At 48.0% G+C, this 21,648-nt stretch overlaps 1 protein-coding gene and 1 pseudogene across 2 annotated transcripts; both read left to right on the plus strand.

Moving 5' to 3' along the window:
• Positions 1 to 766: 766 nt before the first annotated feature.
• Positions 767 to 2,304, plus strand: LOC136472930 (UDP-glycosyltransferase 88F3-like; annotated as a pseudogene).
• Positions 2,305 to 2,498: 194 nt separating this feature from the next.
• Positions 2,499 to 8,737, plus strand: LOC136472931 (PTI1-like tyrosine-protein kinase 3). 2 transcript variants are annotated; one of them, XM_066470629.1, is made up of 8 exons: positions 2,499 to 2,794; positions 3,548 to 3,687; positions 4,787 to 5,019; positions 5,199 to 5,325; positions 5,426 to 5,699; positions 6,033 to 6,165; positions 6,369 to 6,455; positions 8,390 to 8,737. In XM_066470629.1, the coding sequence occupies exons 2-8, from the start codon at positions 3,600 to 3,602 to the stop codon at positions 8,531 to 8,533; spliced, it is 1,086 nt and encodes a 361-aa protein (XP_066326726.1). In that variant the 5' UTR covers positions 2,499 to 2,794; positions 3,548 to 3,599; the 3' UTR covers positions 8,534 to 8,737. The 2 variants fall into 2 exon arrangements, with proteins under 2 accessions (XP_066326726.1, XP_066326728.1); XM_066470631.1 differs by having other exon boundaries at positions 3,554 to 3,687.
• The last annotated feature ends 12,911 nt before the right edge of the window (positions 8,738 to 21,648 follow it).

Here is a 21,648-nt window from a genome sequence, read left to right on the forward strand (position 1 = left end):
GGCTAGCTAGCGCCTAGCACACAGTCTTGAATTCACTGTTCAGTTCAGCTTTAGCCCTGTTTGGAAAGGAGAAATAAAAAACGTAGGAACGAGAGAAGATACATGAATACAAAAGGAATACGGTGGAAAAATAGGGTAATGAAAAAACACAGGAATTTTATAGGAACGAGCGTTTGTAATGCAGGAATGAGGTAGCAGAAGAATCTTATTTTATTTTGACTAATGATGTCCCTGTTTTGCTAAACTTGGTAGCTTGAGATTAGCTTTGGTAGGTCATTAACTCAGCAGTGGAGCACTCAGGCGTAGATCGTAGGTCAAAGTTTGGGAGTTGGTACATGTCGAGAACACAAGTGACGTGAATAGATAAAAAAAATGTTTCCTCGGCTCTTGTGTCTGGTCCCTTTTCTCACTGATGCACGGTAGTAGTGTTCGGAATGCCGCATCCCAATGGCCTAGACTGGATGTTTTCTTTCCTTCAAAATGTATGGATAAAGGAAACTTTACAGAAAAGATATGCTCAATCCTATGATCCAAACGCATGAACAGTATATAAAATAGAGGAATCTTCGTTCCTGTACTTTTCCTTTGAGCGAAGCAGTGGAATCAACAGGTCAGGAGGTAGCTCAGCTCCGTCACCATCTCCACCCCACCTGCACTGCACTGCACATCATCACTTGCCGCTGCCCATCCACCTCACGCCCTGGACGAGACGAAATCTTCCAAGGCGGCGACGATCGTCCTCTACCCCGGCGCGGGCGGGGTCGGCCACGTCACCCCCATGGCAAAGCTCGCCAAGGCCTTCGTCACCCACGGCTACCCCGTCACGTTGGTGCTTATCGACCCCTCCGGCTCCGCCGCAACCAGCGCCGTCGCCCGGCGCCTGGCCGCCTCCGATCCTCGCATCTCCGTCCACGTCCTCCCTCCGGTTCCTCCGTCCGACTCCGACGCCGCCAGCAAGGTAACCAACACTCTGCTCCTTCTGCCGCGGCGGTACAACGCCGAGCTGGAGAGCTTCCTCCGCGCCACCCCCGTCCCCGTGGGCTGCCTCGTCGTCGACGTGTTCTGCGTGGACGCCATCGACGTCGCCGCGCGGCTGGGCGTCCCCGCGTACACGTTCGTCTCGACGTGCGCGTCGTCGCTGGCCGCGCTGACCCAGGTCCCGGCGCTGCTCGCGGGCAGGAAGACGGGGCTGAGGGAGCTCGGCAATGCGCCGCTCCAGTTCCTCGGCGAGCACCCGGACGACGAGCGGTGTTGGGCCATAGCGGACGTCTGGGCGCGCTGCACGGCCACCGGCGGCGTCCTGGTCAACACGTTCGAGTCGCTGGAGCGCCCGGTCGTTCAGGCGCTCATGCAGGGATCCCCGGTGCGTCCCCGGGCGGGCGCTGCCGCCGGTCTACTGCGTCGGCCCGCTGCTCAACGGAGAGGACGGCAGGCCGGAGAGGCACGACGCACGAGTGCCTGGGGTGGCTCGACGCGCGGCCGGAGCGCAGCCTCGTGTTCCTCTGCTTCGGGAGCAAGGGCGCGCACTCGGCGGAGCAGCTCAGGGAGATCGACGCGGGCATGGACAGGTCCGGGCACCGGTTCCTCTGGGTTCATCCCCACGCCGGCCGGCAACGACGAGGACCACGAGGGGTTCCTGCCGGAGGGGTTATTGCAGCGGACCCAGGGCCGTGGCCTCGTCGTGAGGTCGTGGGCGCCGCAGGCGGATATCCTCCAGCTGTCCAGCACCCGTCCACGGGCGCGTTCGTGACACACTGCGGGTGTCCCGATGCTGTGCTGGCCGATTTTCACGCGGAGCAGCGGATGAACAAGGTGTTCGTGACGGCGGCGCGGGGCATGGCCGTCGGGGTGGAGCTGGAGGGGTGCACGGGCGCGAGCGCGAGCACGACGGGCCTCGTCGGTGCCCGCGAGGTGGAGGCGAAGGTGCGGCTCGTGATGTGGACTCCGCGGAGGGGGAGGGGGGCTCAGGGCGCGCGCGGCGGCGTGGAAGAAGGAGGCGCGGGCCGCGTCGCGGGCGGCGTTCGCCCGGTTCCTCTCGGACTTGGAGAGCAGCAGGCCTTGAAGCGATGATGAATTCTGCGTTGGCCCATGGGCTGATAGGCCGTGGATGCGACGCCGTGGAGAAATTCTCACCGGGCCGGGGCCCCGCTCCAGCCATATGTCCGTTGGAACGTGCCGGCCGGAGTGGCGGCGGAATTTTCTTTTGGCGACATGAGAGCGACGGACAGACGGCGCCTCGTTGCAGTTCCGTGCAAATCTGTCGAGCAAGAACAGTTGTTTGCCACCTAAAAAAATGAGTTGGCGATCAAAGCAGACGGCTTTTAGCGAATTTTTAAGCGTATTCATTATATATATGCCGGCGGCGACCAATCAATCAATCAAACTGTCAAACTCCACGGCGACCAAATCCGTGGGAACAGGTGACGGGGGCAGACCAATCAGTCAGTGAGTGAGTCGAAGCAATAATAGGGAGGGATGATCACCAACCGCATTAGAAAAGCGCGGCGGAGCTGGAAAGAGCGAGGCGAGCGGTGCCGGCGGAGGCCGACAGGCAGGCTAAAGCCGGAAAGGCGACTCTGCCGCCCAGCTGAAATGGCCAAATGATTTGCCTCCCCACAGCTCAGTCACAGCCAGACGCCGCCCTCCGCTGCTCTGCTCTGCTCCCTCCGTGGCTCTGTCCTTCCTCTTCCTCCTTGCTGCTGAGGAGGCGAGCCGCCAGCCCGGAAACCAATCGAACAGGCCGAGACCGCCCGCCTCCACTGCTCGCGTGCGTGCTTCCCGGTCCCGGCAGCAGGTGAGGGTTTCGCTCCTTCTCGGGTTGGGTTTTGTGAGGTGAAACTGAAAAGGGATCCCGCCTGCATTTACGTTGGTTTTGGGTGGCTTGATATTTTGGGAAACTAAATCCGGGTTATTTGTGGGTTCAAATTAAGGTGGTGATTCGACTCGGTTTTAGTGTAATCGAATGTCTGAATTTGAGCTCAATGCTTTCAGTGTCTCTCTGGATATCTCATAGTACACACTAGAGATGTCCTTCCGGCAATATGTTGTGGCTCTCTGCAATTTTCTGCTGTTGTTTCGACTCTGAAGAGGTCTCTGTTGGTTGATCATATCGTGGAAGCCGTGTACTAGTATTTCATCTGTGTTAAGATTATAGTGAGCTGTGAGTTTGTGAGTGACCAGCATCAAATTGAACTATGCAAAATCTTCTTTTCTGGTTGAAGTAGAATGTGGGCTGGTAGAATAGCTAATATATGTTTCTTTTCAAATTGGACAAGCTTGATTTCTTTTCGATGAAAAATAAACACAGAAATTCCATACCATGCAATCATCTATATGTAATCTGTTCTTCTCAGTTTGTTTGTTTTTTATGGTTTTTTACTACTGTAACTGAATGGCTAGTAGGCACTTGCTAGTTTAGTGTTGCCATTTGTATTTGTTGAAGCTTTCCCCGAAAATTAAAATGTTGGGTGCAATGGCTGCTGCATGGAACTTGAGACTTATTGGTGCTTACATCAAATATGCTTTTCCTTTTTCATTTAAAATGAAGGAACAGAGAAGGAAGGAAAACAAGAACCAAGAGCAGAGTTGAATAGGTCACTATGCGCCGGTGGCTTTGCTGCAGTCATTTTGACACACCATATCTTGAAAACGAAAATGGACTTACAGGCAGTCCTGATAGAACAAGTGGTACGTCTGTTGTTTATGATATATTTCTTATAGCGTTACTTACTTACTTTATCAACGTACAGATGATTAGAGCACAAATCTTAGTCTGTACTTTGTATTAATGAAAGACAGATGACGCAATTGTGGGATTATTTGGCCCCTGGTGTGGTAGATTAAACTTGTATTAGATGAACGGCACAGAGCATAACATGTGAAGACAAGCTTTTGGTTTTGACAGAAAACTATTCTTTGCTAGACCAAGTCCCATTTTTATTCCATATGGCATGCCTGATGGAAATTTTGAAACTAATTTTTTATCATATATTTTAGCTAAAGATATGTTGGATACATTTCAAGTTAGCTGAATATACCGTGTTGTAAGCAATATAAGTTCGGCAATCTGACGGTTTCATTACAAAAAAGCACCATGTTGTTGATCAAACAGCTGCACTTAAACATTGTTGTACAAATTCGAAAGTCTAAAATGATACTAGTTCAGGCCTGGGTCAGCAAGCTACCTGTACACATTCTTTTTTTCTAGGAAGATTAATGGTTCTCAGGCCTGCTACGTGGACAGCTCAATGGATGAGGAACAACCCTGCCTGAAATTTTCATTTCAAAAGGAGAACTGAGTACAAGCTTGCTACTACTTTGTTAGTTGCTTATTAGGCAAGCATTAGTAGCGCACATGATATCGATCAATACATCCTTCTATCGAGAGATAACCAAGTAGAATTTACTGGAGTAGTATTTAACACTTAGATTGACCTTTTGTCCTCTTCGTTCAAATGACTTAATAGTCAAAGACATATAGAAAAATACAAATGTAGCTACAATATTGTCAATGCAAAGCCAGGTAAATTTGAGCTTACGCAAGGCATTTCAGGTAGCAGGTTTGGTACAGATGAGGACACTGATTAGTTAGAATGTCATGCTGATTGAACTTTTAGGTGGTTCTGTCGCCTTCTATTTAGGTGCTTCTTACTTTATTCATTGTTTTATGTTATTCAATATCGACATGGTTTTACATGGCATGCCTATAACTGTTCGGCGCCTTTTCTCTCTGCATTCCATGCTTCTGCTGCTGAGATCATAAGCATATTCAACATATGCCTTTCAGGAAACGGTTTAAATTCAAACAGTGATCCTGCAAAACCGCCGTCCATTGAAGTACCTGCATTGTCATTTGATGAATTGAAAGAAAAGACAGATGATTTTGGGTCCAACGCTTTGGTTGGTGAGGGGTCATATGGAAGAGTATATTATGCTGTTCTGGAAAACGAACAACATGTGGCTGTAAAGAAGCTTGATACTTCAGCAGATCCTGAACCTGATAATGAATTTCTAGCACAGGTATGGTTTGTGGTTTGCCCAGACCCTGATACTGCAAATAACTTATTATATCATACTCTACACTCTAACTGCAATAAAATTGTTTTTTGCAAATTATCCATTTTGCCATAATGTTATGTATATTGTTTATGCTTCATGTTGAACAATTTCCTTTTTCCCTTTTCCTATTTTGGATATAGGTGTCCACTGTTTCAAGATTAAAACATGAAAACTTTGTGGAAATGCTTGGTTATTGTATCGAAGGAGATCAACGTCTACTGGCTTATGAATTCGCTACAATGGGCTCTCTACATGATATTTTGCATGGTATGCATCTAGCCACTTAGCTAATATGCGGCATTTGGAGATAAAAAAATATTCATGATGAAAACATGAAGTCTTTTCTAAACTTGTTTTTTTTCAACAGGAAGAAAAGGTGTTGCAGGTGCACAACCTGGACCTGCTCTTGACTGGATGCAAAGAGTCAAAATTGCTGTTGATGCTGCAAAAGGTCTTGAATATCTTCATGAGAAGGTTCAACCTTCCATAGTCCATCGAGATATACGGTCTAGCAATGTTCTTTTATTTGAGGACTACAAGACTAAAATTGCAGACTTCAATCTTTCAAGCCAATCTCCAGATATGGCTGCTCGTCTACATTCTACTCGCGTCCTTGGAACCTTCGGATATCATGCTCCAGAGTAATTATTTGACATAAATATGCACTCTGCTCATAATTTGCATAATGTATCTAGGATTATGCCCCCACATAATTATCATTTATTTACCTTTATCCTCATCATAAAGAAGCATGCTAATAATCTTTTGACTATTTTGCAACTATATGAATGGCCAAGGGAAAATTGGCTACTATAGAATAGCTAAGAACCAACAAATGAACAGATAATAGAAATATCTAGTTTTTATTAGGTTTTAGATATTTGGATTTATGAGTGGCACAGAATGAATATTTTGGAACTTTATCTTTGTTGCCCATTTGATCGGTGACATAAGAGATCTCTTATGCATTGCAGGTATGCTATGACTGGCCAACTGACTCAAAAAAGTGATGTATATAGTTTTGGGGTTGTCCTCTTAGAGCTTCTAACTGGAAGGAAACCTGTAGATCATACAATGCCAAGGGGCCAGCAGAGTCTTGTTACTTGGGTATGAATTAAATTCTTCACACTACAATTCTCAATGATGTTTCAAAACCAGTTTTTTGCCATTTTCCCTGAACAATTACCAATATGCAAGTCCCGAGTTGTGCGGAAGGACCTGCACAAATATAGCAAAAGAATATCAACAACTTTATGTAGTTATTGTTAGTGGTCTGATTTATCATGTATGTTGTTCCATGTTCAACTCAGGCGACACCAAGGCTTGGTGAGGACAAGGTTAAACAATGTGTTGATCCAAGATTGAATGGAGAGTACCCTCCAAAGGGAGTTGCAAAGGTATGTCCATTCTCTCCTTCTATGTGTCCATTTTTTTTGAAACAATGGCAGGAGCTCTGCCTTTCAATTAAGACGAATGAAGTTTATATACAAGCAAAGGTAGCCAAGCGTGGCGCCAAACACCATGAAAGGTTACCCCACCCATGCAACGCGGTAGAGTACACACTACCATGAGTCATCGTTGCCGAGCATGGTTGCAAAGCAGCCAGCAGCTCCGACTTCCCATGGCAAAACACCGACGACACATCTTGAGATGTTAGACCAACGGGCCCGAAGCAGGAGACTGCAACATGTCATCGTTGCCGAGCTCAACGACTTCGCGAAGAGCAGCTCCGACTTCTTGCCTTGATCCCACGCCTCGCCCGCGGCGATTGCCGATCCTCTAAAGCTAAAACCCAGCCGTCGGAGAGGGAGGGTTCGACCCGCGTTATCATTGCCGAGCTACATCCCCTGATGCAGCAGCTCTGACTTCACGATGCAGAACTCGCCGTCTCGCGTCAACCGGGCGCCGAGAGGCAGAGGACATCCGCCGAAGGAGACATCACGACCGAGACGAATTTCCACAGCGATGCCTTCAGGAAGGGTACAACGCCGATTGCGCTGCCGTCGCTTGTCCAGGAATGGACCGGGTTTCCACCCGTGGAAGACATGGCTGGGGGCACGAGAACACGACGCCCCCAACAAGGAAATCGGCGCCCACAGGCGTCGTCGTCACCAAGGCTTTCGAATGAGGTGCCCCTAGCACAAACGTCGAGCCAAGATGCCGGACCCTAGCCTATCGCCACCGTCGTCATCACTGCCATCCCGCAGAAGCCCCTCCAGAGGGGCATCGACGCACCGGCTGCTCACAGCAGCCGCACAGTTGCGTCGGCCGCCACCCCCTCCGAGCGGGCAACATGCAGAGCTGGACTTACCCCGCCACGCGCATCACCCTGCCGTACGCCGAAGCCGTCGCCAGCTGTCGCCGCCGGCTCAAGCACCCGCCATCGACGCTACCGACCTCCGCCAGCCACCGACAGGCGCATGCCCCACCACCGGCGCCGCCCCCTGCCCTGGGGGCACCGGATCTGGCCGTCAGGGCGCCAGACCCAGTGTCCCTAGCTGGCGCCGCCGCCTCCACGCCATGGTCGAGGAGGAAAGGGGGAAGCGGAGGAGGAAGGAGTCCCCAATACCGCCCGGCGCCTGCACGGGCACTGGCCAGCGCCGCCGCAGCCGCAGCAGGTGGTCCCACCGAGCCCCACGCGGCTCGCGCGAGGGCACGCCCCGCCGTCCCGCTACTGCGCATGCCTCCAACAAGCGCGAGGAAGAGGAAGAGACCCGCCCCGGACCGACGCAGCCGCCACTGCGCGTGCCCTGGGCATAGCGCCACGCACCATGGGCGTCGTACCCGCGGATCCTGCGGCGTCTTGGACAGGAGCCGCCGCCACCGTCGCCCAGCGCCCGCCCAGACGCGGCCCGCTGGAGATCCGCGCGAATCTGGTCCTTGGACCGCCGGATCCGGACGCCGAAGCGAGAAGACTGTCCTGAAGACGCCGGCGCCGCCACTAGCCCCAGCGACCTCGCCGTGCCCCAGGACGCCGCACGCAAGCTCGTCCCCGACCGTCGCAGCTTCCACCGCGAAGAAGAGCCTCGCCGCCGCCCTCTCGACAAGCTGCACGGCCATGCCGGCGGCCTGCTCCGGCGACGGCGCGGCTGGAGAGAGGGAGGGAAGGAAGAGAGGCGTCTAGGGTTTGGGTCACCTCCCGTGTCGCCTGCGTGGGGGCGACGCGGGGGCCTCTTCCTGTGTGTCCATTATTTGTGATACAAAAATCCACATTTTTCAAATTGGCTACTGCAATTTGAAGTTATTAGTATAAACAAATCAGCATTAGTTGCAACAAACTTGTGAAATACCAAACCATCAGCAATTATTTTTCCTTTTGTTGTTGATGCAGCTAGCGGCAGTGGCGGCTCTCTGTGTTCAATACGAATCTGAATTCAGACCAAGCATGAGCATCGTAGTCAAGGCATTGTCTCCTCTTCTTGTAAATGCACCATATCAGCCAGCTGGTGCCCCTGATACATCTTCAAATGCCTGACAACATGCACAACTGAAAACCCATGTAAAGAAACACCATTTATTTTTGGTATGCCGTTTTTACGAATTATTTATCTTTCGTAAAATCAGAATTGTCTGTGTTTATTGGAGAGGAAGGGAAGAAAAAAAGGTAACACATTTATTTTGAACCCATGTACTTCATGCTTGAGAGTTGCTGCAGTTAAAGTTAATTACTTAATCTACACATTTGTGCATTTGTTGCCCTTCCCCTGTTTCAGTCCCCCCTTTTTTTTTGAGAAGATCATCCTTATATTATTTGTTGTGTATTTGATGTTTTGTTCTTTAGGATTCAGGCAGGGCCTAATGTGTAAGTTTGGTTGCGGCTGTTGTAATCAGCGTGTTACCATCGATTTAAATTCTAGGGGAATTTCAATGAAATTTTGTGAATTCTACCTTACCTGCTGATGAATGAAGTTTGATTTTTTTTTAAAAAATTGCATTATGATTATATATAGTTGAATATATTACATACAATATCAAAAGATATTTTATTGCAGTGCAGAACATTTTCCGAACCCAATTTTTCTGTCAAGGGCAAGCGTGGCCCACACTGGTGGAGTGAGGAAATTGCAAATCATTCATTTAATTTTCTGTTGGACTTTAGAATTAAAATTCCACAGTTTGCATATCCAGGTAACTCTGGCCATGAACGAATCTTTTTTTGAATCCGGAACTTATATCCCTGTTTTGTTGTTGGGTGCTCAGATCTGAAACTTTTGAATCGTCTTATCTTGAGTTTGAATTGCCCAATCCAACGCAACACGATTACACGAAGCTCTCGGTGGAAGAAAAAAAGACTTAATAAGAAGAAAACCAGAACTTATGACTCTGATGACTAAACCCCAGATCTCTTAATCATCCACTGTCTGCATGTTGCGCGGCAACATGTTGCCATGGTGTCCCTGTCAGCATGGATGAGAGTCTCTCTTCTCTGGGAACTCAACGGCCTCAGGTATCCCGACACCTACCATCCTCTGCACATGGCAAATTTGGAAGCACGGGCTCGATGTGGTTTTCAGAGCCCTGCCGCCGTCCCTCCCTCCACTACTGCTGTCAGTGACACTTCCAAGGATTTCAGAGAACTTTCAGTATGTAGCAGACACCAATGCAAATGAATCAATTCTTCGGATAATAATAGTATCCTGACGTCGAAGTGCCAATGAGCTCGTTCAGTGTTCTTGTGTCATCAGCAAGACAGATGAGGCCCATCAGGCTTCCGTCGTCGTCGTACAGAGGAGTGGCGTCGGTGACCACGAAGAACCGCTCCCCCGACTTCTTCACGGGAACTTCCCTCGCCAGCATTTGCCGGTGAATATGTTGCCGATGATGGTGTTCAGCGCGGGGATGTCGTCGGGATGGATGATCAGTCTCGTGATGTCCTGCTCGACTGCTTCGGTTGAAGAGTAGTGGTACAGACGCTCGGCGTTCCGGTTCCTGGATGGATTATTACAAAGAAAAGCAACGAAATTTGGATCAAATCCACGTAGAATCGCGTGCGTGTCCGATCAAAAAAAAAAGAATCGCGTGCGTGTGAAATCTCAGAGCATCGTTTGGAGTTTGGACCAATGCAAGCTCTCAGAACTTGCTGAGAGTGCACAGGAACAGGAGTGCCCGGTATCCGTGGGAAAAAAAAGTGTTTTTTTTTACCAGTAGAGGACCTTCCCCTGGAGGTCAAGGACGTGAGCGGCCTGCCCCAGCGACTGCATGGCCATCATGTGGTGCCTGGCGGACATCCCGGTACGCTGACGACGCCGACGAGGACTGCTCGGCGGGCTGATGCGACGAGGACCCGCGGCGCTGGAGCTTGGACACCTGCCGCTTGAGCTCGGCCTGGCCCTCCTCCAGCGGACGACGATCAATGTCGATCACTCAGTGGTAGTGATGGATCGAGGTGGCAGGAGACACTGTAGGATCTGATGAAATGGCAGCAGGCATCGCCGCATCGGCTAGCACGTACAGCAGCGGTTTGGAAACTAACCCAACGAAGAAAACAGCTGGGACAGAGAAGCCGACCGAGTGACCAACTTCCGTGAAGTGTACGGATACGAGAAAAGATTATATACTAGTGTAGTTGTAGGCAAAAGGCCAAAAGCTTCGCTCATGCCTGACATATTCTGGGCTCGAAGATGGCATGCTGTCTCATGTCATGTGCATGCATATGCATGACAGCACGAGATGGGATGAGAGAGATAGGAGAATGAAGGCATATGCATCGCAGAGAGTGGATTTCCCGTTTGTATCTGTGGCCGGCAGGTCTATCTTGGCCGTTAAAGTGTCCCTGCGTCAAGATTCGCACTCGTTTGGGTATAAGCTTACAAAACGATCCGATTTAGAGCCCGTTTGGTGTTCATCCATAGAGGAGTGACAGAAATCCCAGCAGCACATATAGGTGGAGCCGGAGAGCACGTGATCTCATTCCAAATATTTTGAGAGTAAAATGTGCTGCTGGCCAAGATACACCTGTGACGGTAAGGCCAGTGCCCGTCGTACACACGATTGCCAGTGAGGAACAGTTGTTTTCCTGGACGCGGCTGGCAGCACGTCCATGCCCGCTAAAGTTGAGAAAAATTTCTTATTTGACCATGCTTTAAAGTTGTCTTTTTTTTTTTTTTGGCTCTGTAATAAATTTTTTTTATCTATTTGGTCTCACTCGAAGTTTTGCTTTTCAATCTGGCCTTATCGTCATCTTCTGCCTCTAACACCATTAAGTGGCACATAAAATGACCAAACTACCCCTGAGACATTATGAGAAACCAGAGGTCACTCAGATAGTATAACAACATAATTTTAAGCACTTTGAATCCAATTTTCATAACATAGTATTAGAGTTATGAAAATTGGATTCAAAGTGCTCAAAATTATGTTGTTATGCTGCCTGGGTGACATTTGGTTTCTCATAATGTCTCAGAGGCAGTTTGGTCTTTTTATGTACCACTTAACGGTGTTAGAGGCGGGAGATGACGGTAAGGCCAGATTGGAAAACGAAACTTCGAGTTATGCCAAATAGGTAAGAAATTTTGTTTCAAGACCGAAGAAAGACAACTTTAAACCAGGGCCAAATAAGAAATTGCCCCGCTAAAGTTTGTTTCGTAAAGTTCTCTTTTCGGTGGGCCAAGGCTCGCGCGCGTTGGGGGCATCGGCGACGTCCCCGTCCGCCACACCGCTCCCATCCACTTGAAAACCAATCATGCCTGCCAAACACAAAGCTCTGAAATCTCTGCAAAATTAAAGACGGCCGGGGATTCGCTCCTCACATCAGGTCAGGGCCTCTCGTACAGGGCGCCAAACTCGGCGCCAAGCTCGGCGCCAGCGTCGAGCTGCCTGTCAAATCAGCGCCACGTCAACGTCGAGCCCAAGATCTTGACGTCAGGGATGCTGGCGCCGAGACGTGTTAGCTCGGCGCCAGCATCGATGGCGCCGAGTTAAGGGTCCAGATTCTGAAATTTTCCTCCAGGAACATATTTGTGAAAAACTTTCAAAAAAGGCTAAAAAATAAAAAATTCGGTACATAGATCCCCTTCCTCCGCTGCTGACATCAGAGGGTTGGGCTAGTGCGGATGCAAACGGATTGCCCGACAGCCCGAGGAAGAACGAAGGCGAAGCGTGAGTGGCCGAGCCCGACATTTGTCGGAAAAAAAAGTGTCGCCATCGAAGATTTTTTTCTTTCCGGGTGTTTTTGTCTAAACCAGTGGTAATTTTTTTTGTATTACTTGCTATCCAAACACCTTTTTCCAGTGGTAGATGTAAAATGTTCCGGACCTGTATTTTACAAGGGTTTTGGTTCTAAAACTGACCTTCCAAACAGCGCCTAATATGCATGCATTCCTATTAAGTTCAATGAACTTGTTCACTCGATGCTATTCTACATATGATCCTTGTTATTCGATGCGTGCACAAGGACCCTACTAATGATGCGCGCCATATGCTTGCCCATATGCAATGGTGTAAAAGGAGGAAGATCGAGATCTTGTTATACGCCAAGCGCGTGTTCTGCATTGGAGTTAATAATAATAATAATAATAACAACTATAGACATCTTGGCTAGCTCGTCATGTGCTACCTAAAAATAGGATTTTAGAGACGACCGCTTCTTGATTGATAGATTGTCACACCGGTTTTTTTTACGAAGAAAACCGAATACACATCGCATGTATGACAGGATCTATTTAATCATACATGCGACGATCATAATAGTACATCTCAGTGCTTATTACAAAAGCGTAACTTATTACAAAATAATCAGAGGGTTTTAAACAAAATTACACCAAAGTTCTCGTGAGAAGCAGGATCTACATCCCCACAGGCAGCCGACCGGGGTACATTAGCCTAGCACCGGAGTTGAAAGTAGTGCGCCACATTCTGGTGCTGTCATCGGAGTTATGCATCGAAGATTGAGTGCAGAGAGGGTGCACAAGCGTGGTGAGAGCCAAAGAGCACCAGAGCCGAAAAATGCGGTGAAGTTATAAGGTGCAGCAATGAGGCCCTACTCCTCTCTATACAATGCACCGGATTTTCTCCAGTGGTGTACCAGAGAAACCGATGAGGACATCAATCCTTTGGATGCACCTGCCGCTCCTCCAACCACTATGCAAGGACCAATGACTAGAGCTTTGATTGTGGCAATTAAATCTAGAGGTGAACTCATTCTTATGTGATTATTTTCATAGTTTTGAGAATAGATTGCTACCTAACGATGTTACCATGCTTAGAAACATTGGAGAAGATCATGAAGTACTTGTAGATAGTTGTGGAGACGTAGGTGTAACACTTCTGGTGTTACAAGCTCGCTAAGCAACGAGATTATGACCTGCGAGATAGATCTAATAATATAGTGAGTTCGTTTACTTAGCGTAAAGAGACGGTAATGAAAACTCCTAACAAAAATAATAGAATAAGTTGTGTTAATTGTTGGCATGAAAACAATTTCTATGAACAACGACCAATTATAAGTGGAGTATAGTGTGGAAATAAAGATTCGAGGGCGAGTTACGTAGCTGGGCATGCAATTTAAATCTTGGAGAATAATAATGTCAGCTAGTATTTTTGCGAAGCTCGAAAATCAAATTGAAATTAAATCCACTCTTCACGGTTAAGTCGGCAAACAAACAATTTAAGTTTAAAAGTGCTATCTTTGGTAAATTATATAGTGGAACATACTTAAATAGTCCTTTAATATTTTGTTTCTACGAGTTAGTACGAAATAGGGACTAGGTCATGGTATGTTAGTTAGTTGAAATTAACAATATTTTGACCTTTTTAAAAATTCAATTAAAAGTGTTAGGGGAGGTTAGTACTAATCGAATATCGAATTCTTATAAGTTTGAAATGATAATTGACAATGCTATTTTGTCATTTAAATTTTTACCAAAATGCCTAAACACTAGCTTCATGTAAGTGTACAGTTGATTGCATCAAGGTGAGTACTTGAGGATGGTATAGGTTGTAGTCACGATGGGAGTCGCGATGTGCCCACAAAAATTGCCCAAATTCCCTAGAACGTACGGTGAATCACGTTTCGGTACTCTGTTCATGAACAGCCATTCGGCGTGACAAGCCCATGTTGGCATGCATATAACTCCTCCTCGAGCTACTCCCGGGCCTCAGCAATTGCTTTGCCAGATAGTTGGCACTACAGGTTTGAGGTTAAGAAAAGTAGTTGATCTTCATCGAGGGTCGTTAGCGGTTTTTGGCTCGCTTTAAAAACTGTGCGTGTTGCCGTTTTGACCATTTGGATTCCGTGGTCGCGGTCACCATGCGAGCGCGTATGTGTGCCGGTGTCGGGCAGGGGCCGTGGCCGGTTGGCCGCTGCTGGTCGGCCCTCAGGCCGTGTCGCGTGTCGCTGAGTGCGCGCGACGTCTTATCGTCACCTTGGCCGAGCCCCGCGGGCTAGTCTGGAGGCCAACCAGCGGTGCACCAAGCCAGGCTTGGTCACCGTCGCCGCGCTGTGCGCACGTGTGGTCAAGTCGCGCACAGGGCTGCGCTCTATCCTCTCCTCCCGCCTCGTTCTGCCCTGTGGCGCGTTCACAGTCGCTCAACTCACCTACCGCGCTCCTACTCGCATTATCTTCGATTGCGTCACGATGGTGGGCTGCCACCCACACATGTCTGTGCATTGACGTGCGAGATCTAGCCTTAGGAGTCCCATTCAAGCACCATTTGATGGACCATGGTGTCGCATTGTTTCCCCTGCACGTACTCGGTCTCACCTTAACTGGCTGAGAACTCCACTGCATTCGCCCCCACCATGGCCACACCGAGCTCCGGTCGAGCCCACTGCCACCATTCACGCTTTCCTGAATGCCTTAGCTTGATTCCTTGCAACCACAGTTGGCTTTGGAGGTTGGCTAGCCAGCCAACCCTCTTCGAGCCCTCCGTTCCCTTTTGCTGGCCGAATTCAGCATTTTCTGAGCCAACGGTCGTCTCACTGCCGTAGCAGATCACGTTTGGGGGTAAGGCCGTAAGGCTGGTAGAAGTTCAATTGCTTGTAGCCGTGATCTTGTCTTGACCTTCTCTAGCTGGTGCTCACGTTCTTCTGGTCAGGGATCCCATTGGAGATGTGGTGACGCGCCGATGTCCGCCTCGGAGCACCGCCGCCCCGATGGCTCGCACATGGCCAGATCACCTCGGACCTCCCCTACATCAACGGTCACCATAGCGTACACCACGGTGATCTCCTAAAGCTTTTTCACCATGTCTATCTCTCCATGAGCACGTAGGTTCGCCGGAACGCTCGCGCCGCTGCACGGATTGCCCCATCGTCGAGACTAGGTTAGGTAGTTCACCGCCAGGCTCATCTGTTGCCTCCAACCTATGCGCATTGGTCTGTAGATTCATGTCAGCTCATTGGACGCATCGGTTTGACCTTTGGTAGGCCAGCATGGCTGGCTAGAGCCGCGCCGTCGTACGCGGGGTCACCGGGGACCTCCCTGTGGTGAAGTCGGCAACATTCGGGGGCCCATTTGCAAAGATGATGACTAGGAGAATAGTGTGTAGGGAGGTTGTGCTATTACTAAGAAGAACATGGTCTCTTTTGCAAGATGGCACACGTGCGGGGGCTCCCCGCCTTGGGCCGCTTGCTAGGCCGGCTTGCCGCGCGTGGTTGCGCCTCGCGCTGGGCCGAGTGGGCCGCGGTGCCCTTCTTGTTTTCCAGGGAAATAGAAAAGGGTTTTGTCGACGTAGAAAGTGAGCAACACGTAAATATTTGTAGTTTTGTCGTATGTTATGATCGGAGATGGCCTAGCACTCAATGACACAGGGTTTATACTGGTTCAGGCAACGTGCCCTACATCCAGTTTGAGTCGGTCGGTGACTTTATTCCTGAGCCTAGGTGCTCGAAGTTTGCAGTGGGGTTACAAACGAGAAGGAGAAAGATGGAAGGTACAAGAGGTCCGGTCTGACTTTGGTCAGAGGGGCCGAGAGTGACGGGAGCTCCGCTATGTGCTATGTGTTCAAGCGTGTGCTTGTGGTTTGAACCTGGCGGTTCTGTTGTTGTGAACTAGTGAACTTGATCGATCTGAATCAACCTATCTGTTGGAAGAGAGCGCATCCCCTTTTATAGATGAAGGGGGTGGCCTTACAAGTGAGAGGGAGGGAATATGTTCGCTGCTAAGTCTTGCTGCCCACGCTGGTGGGTACAAGATGATGGTAGGCGCCCACAATACTGTTGAATGTCAGATGCACGTGGGAGGTTGTGTTGTCTTCTTCAGGTATGGCAGATGTCGGTACCTGCTATACTGTTGATGTCGAGAGGCATGTAGGGGGTTTTACCATGTTCGCCTGGCACGGTAAATGCCGGTGCCCACAACACTATCGATGCCTTAGAGGCACGTGGGGGAGCCTTATCGTATTTGTCTGGTATGGATATTGATGGCGCCCACAACACTGTAGAGAAAATGTCGACGCCTACAACACTGCTTGCGTTCTATCACGCCAGGGAGGTCATAGGGTACTGTCATGTAGGTGTACATGGTACGTTCCTCGATATTGCGGTTGACTTGAGTGCGCTGCCTTACTTTCTCCATCTGTTTCCTGGTCCTTACTGGGTGGGCATCTCCGATCGGTTGGTCCTAGTCGGCTCTGATTGCACCCATCGGAGAGGAGCCATAGGCAGGGGTTCGGCGCATTCTCGGTCGGAGAAGCGGGCTGGAGTCGGAAGTGATGTTTTGGCCAGGCCTTCCAATCGAAGAGATCGTCCAGAGGCGGGCTGGAGACCAAAGAGAGTGCTCTGGTCGGAGAGATGGGCCAGAGTCAGAAGTGGGTGTCGCTCCTCCTCGGCCAAGCCTTTCGGTCGGAGATTGGATCGTCCTTTTGGCCTATCGTCTAGGTTTTTGGGCCAGCCTATGAGTTGCACGTTGCTCACAACGTTGTCTGGTATGGGTATTGATGGCGCCCACAACACTATAGGAAAATGTCGGCGCCTACAACACTGCTTGCGTTCTATCACGTCAGGGAGGTCGTAGGGTACTATCCTGTAGGTGTACAGGGTATGGTACTCGGTATTTGCGGTTGACTTGAGTGCACTGTCTTACTTTCTTTGTCTGTTTCCTTGTCCTTACCGAGCAGGCGTCCCCGGTCGGTTGGTCCCAGTCGGCTCTTATTGCGCCCGTCGGAGAGGAGCCTTAGGCAGGGATCCAGCGCATTCCTGGTCAAAGAAGCGGACCGAAGTTGAAAGTGGCGTTTTGGCCAGGCCTTCCGGTCAGAGAGATCATCCAGAGGCGGGCTAGAGACCGAAGAGAGTGCTCCGGTCGGATAGATGGGCCGGAGTCAGAAGTGGGTGCCGCTCCTCCTCGGCCAGGCCTTCTGATCGGAGATTGGATCGTCCTTTTGGCCTGTCGTCTAGGTTTTTGGGCCGGCCCATGAGTTGCACGTTGCTCACAACGTTGTCTATTTAGCCAAGCTTTTGTTGGGAAGCCAGTCCATGAGGGACCCTGGGTTTATGAACCCAATATTTTTCTAAAATAAATTCTGAGCTGATTTTTGTTATTTAGATATAAAATCATTTAGGGATCAAAAAATAGTGAACCTAATTTTGTTAAGTTTCTAAAATCATGATCTATTTGTTAATGTATTTTGTTCATCTAGTTGGTGCTGTTTTTAGGGTTGCTTTAATTATTTTAAAATGTTTAATATTATTAAAATGTGAACTTGTGGGATTTTTTTGTGAGGAAATGGTGATAGTGTTGACTCTAAAAATTTTTACAGTAAATTCCTAATATTATTATCTGCTCACTGTAATTTTTGTAGCTCCTGAGTAACTAGTTTGTTAGATAGATAATGATGTCCTATTTCGAATAGATATTAAATCGATAGAATGGAATAAAGAAATAACTTGGGTTTGTATAGCTAAAACACTCATTGGGAAATAACGTCTGGTTCGATAACGTGGATACATAGCCTAAGTAGGTCATCGTTAGAACTAGCTCGTTAGCTTGAGAGGCATAAATTGTATTTTACGAGTCACGGTTGTAGTTGGTTAATTACGTCTCTGCATTTCATCTACGTATACCCTGATAGGAACAATGAGGGATCATGGAGTCATCTGGAGTATCGAAAGGATGGTCCGGAGGATCATGCCACCACGATGAAATGCTAATTTTTTTTTGTTATATCTTACCTAGGCAAGCCCCAGTGCATAACCTCTATTATTCTACATTTTATTTTATGCATGTGCATTCAGTTTAAGGAGTTGAATGAACCCACTTGCATATATATATATATCCTTATCCCATGAGTCTTACTAGTATGAGAGGATTGTGTAGATTGTTATACTATAGGACTCCGGTAGAAATCGAGTGATTGCCTGTCACTCGCGAGAGATAGAAAAGATATTATTGTTGTTATTATATTACTATCACATAGAATATATATGAATGATAATTGGTGACTGGACGGAATGATACTTTGGATCTGGACTTGGTTTGGCATTCGAGCGAGGCTCGGATTTCACTTGTTCCGCCTGTGTCGGTTAAGGACTGACCGTTGCATTGGATTCTAGGCAGGTACATACTTATTATCCTGAGCACATACTTGTTTATGGGAGCAGAAAAGGCTCGTTGCTCTCTTGCTGTGGGTTCCGGCTCTTTATGGACCGACTGATTGGAGACGGGGATGGTGGAGGTCTAAGCACCACACTGAGTCTGGGACTCAAGTGTTGGGGCTTGGATTCCAAGTTTGAACGGAGACCTGGACCCTTGACAGGAGAGTGGTGGGTTGGTTCGGCTTATGCCTAGGGTACAAGAGGAGCGTGTGTTTCGGGGTACCCAGCTGGGCATATTGATTCATGAATCGTCGGATAATCCGGTACGACTTGTCTACAATCTAGCACCGTAGTAAGAACTGGAATATGAAATATGATAAAATGGTCTAATTGCTTACCACCTGCTTGAAAAGTAGCACAAGTGCTTATATAGAATGATTAGTTAATGAACTAATGACGATTGCTAATGAAATTAAATATAAGGACACACTTTTAGTAATGCTTTCTACAGATGCAATAACCCACGAGCCAGATAGCCTTGCATATCATTGGAGTCTTTTCTTTCCTCGGTAAACCTTGTGGAGTACAATTGAGTACTCAGGGTTTGTTCTATCCTGTTGCAGGTGATAGGAACATGTGTGAGCTGACACTTGTGTGTGGAAACTTTCTAGTGAGCTCAACGAGGATTTACTTAACGTTGCGGACATAGAATTTAATTGAAACTTTCACCCAAAATATTTTACAATGAAAAAACTTATAACCTGTTATGATGTATATAATGGATCAGCATGTTAATGTTTAACTTGTTATTAAATGATTTTATTTCCGCTGAGACTCTGATAACATGATTATATTCCGCTGTTATAAACAACAAATATTATACTCTGATGTTGCATGAAAAATGTTGCAGGAAATGGCTAAAATATTGTAAGCTTTATTCTCTCATTTGTGATCCTGATGAAAAAATATAGATTTTTGGGTTCTCACATAGGATGTGCTCGACGGAACTGCCTGATGTAGCTCACCTTCGGGGTGCTTAGACTCCGTTCGCTGGTCTAAAACTTGGCTGCTGTTTCGGCTGAATTGTTGTGAGAGAAAAACACCGTTTCGGCTGAAAAAGAAGCCGAACAAGCCAAATATAGGGTAAGCCGAACATGGCCTTAGTGTCTAGTGGAAGACAAGAACCTCCGTAAATGTGCTATTTCGGACGGTTCTGTCACAGTAGGAGACTATCAAAAACGTCAAAGTCAAGTGAGAGGCCCAGTCCAACTCGAGTTCGAGTCTGCCTCAGCCTTCAGAAACAGCCCGCACTAAAATGGACGTCCAGGATGTACTCCCTCTGTCCCCCTAAAAAAATACAATTCGAGAACGATGTCATGTTTTAGTATATAAGTTTGACCAATTATAAATAAAAAATATAAATATTTTTAATATCAAATAAATATCAATAGATTAGTTATGAAATGTATTTTCATAATTAATTGATTTGGATCCATAAATATAAATATAGTCCTGTTCACTTAAACTAATTCAGCAGTACTTTTCAGCGAACGAATAATATTTTTCTCTCACAGCATTTCAACATAAGTACAAGCATAAGCCAAATATAAAAACTTGGTCAAACCTGAATTACTTAAAATGACACGCATATGATAGGCACGTGTTTTGGGGAGAGAGAGGTAGTATACTGTTCATTTTTTATGTTCAATCAATGAATGAAAAGATAATTTCATATTTAGGTTCACATCAAAATTCTACCGGAGTCGACGGGGGTCATCAAAATAAGTCAACGTGGCGTATTTTCCCCCGGAGGCCAGGAACAGTGAAATGCAAGAGACAAATTAAACCATACCAGTAAAGGACCTTCCCCCGGAGGTCAAGGATGTGCACGGCCTGCCCCAGCGACTGCATGGCCATCACGTGGTGCCTGGCGCACAGCCCGGCGTGGCCAACGGGCGGCGGGAGGCGTTGCCGTGAGGAGCTAGAGTACTGCCACCGCGCGCCAGCCGACCGGGCGCTCCGGCGACCTCAGGAGCTGCTTGGAGATCGCCCGCCTAACAAGCTTCGCGTGTGGCGTCCGCGACGACGCTGCTTGGGGCGCCGGCGCGACGAGGAGGCGTCGTGGCGCCCCGTCGGCAGAAGCTCCGACAACTCAGGCTTGAGCTCGGCCTGGCCCTCCTCTAGCTCTCACGTATCCTCTTTAGGAGCTCCTCGGCATCCATGGCTAGTACTGTCCTCGGATCAAACAGCGGCCAACTTAGGCGTCAGCTGCCAGAACTGAACTACTGAAGGAAGCGTAACATGAGAAAAGATTGGAATCAGAGGGCGGCCAAGACCTTCTTATGTCATGCCTGACGACATGACGGGGCTTGCCGGATTGGATCCACCCTGTCCGCTCTCGCTGTGACTGTGAAGATGCATGGAGACATCACTCACTTGGATGAGCTAGGATGCTTTGAGAGTGGAGAAGAGCAGAGATGAACTCAGATCATCCTCGTTGTCGTTGGCTCCTTGTCCAGATGCTGACTGCAACTGTGCAAAGCTGCTGGTAGCTAGCTGGCCCTCGGAAGCTATTCCTCTGCAGTGACTTCACTGGTACGTAGGCTGAGAGAGCACTACTGCATAGGAGTAGCAGGTACGGTGCATCCTTATCCTGGTCTGGTCCTGATGCCAAACCACACATTGGCGCCGTTCGCGTCCCTCGAACCTGACTTAATTCATTTTTTTTTCATCCGAAACGGTATTTTTCTCACATAAATTTTTCAGAATTCCTTTAAGCAAACAAGACTAATGGCTGATAAGTCCTAACTGAAATCGACGAGCGAACAGTTTTTATGTCGTTTCACTCCGCACCATGCATATATTGTAGCTAGCCGCACACACATACATATGCATCTTGTTTCTTTTTGGCCAAGCATATTTTTTAGATAAAATAAAATTAATCTGGCCTCCAAGCATATTTTTAGATAAAGGAAAAATCAATCTAGCTAGCCTATGCGTTTCACGAATGGATGTTTACAGACCAAAATACCCCATCCATTCCAAATTATATATAAGCCATTTTGGTTTGTTAGATACATGGTTTTTACTATGCACTTAAATATACTAGGTGTCTATAG

The sequence above is a fragment of the Miscanthus floridulus genome, chromosome 8, assembly GCF_019320115.1.
Source record: "Miscanthus floridulus cultivar M001 chromosome 8, ASM1932011v1, whole genome shotgun sequence".
NCBI classification, from domain to species: Eukaryota; Viridiplantae; Streptophyta; class Magnoliopsida; order Poales; family Poaceae; genus Miscanthus; species Miscanthus floridulus.

What these genes read in the sequence shown, in the direction of transcription:
- LOC136472931 (XM_066470629.1), top strand. Translation starts at nt 3,600, where the DNA reads ATGCGCCGGTGGCTTTGCTGCAGTCATTTTGACACACCATATCTTGAA. An exon ending in ATAATGAATTTCTAGCACAG is followed by an intron (nt 5,020 to 5,198) that starts GTATGGTTTGTG and finishes TTTTGGATATAG; the next exon opens with GTGTCCACTGTTTCAAGATT. An exon ending in AGCAGAGTCTTGTTACTTGG is followed by an intron (nt 6,166 to 6,368) that starts GTATGAATTAAA and finishes TGTTCAACTCAG; the next exon opens with GCGACACCAAGGCTTGGTGA.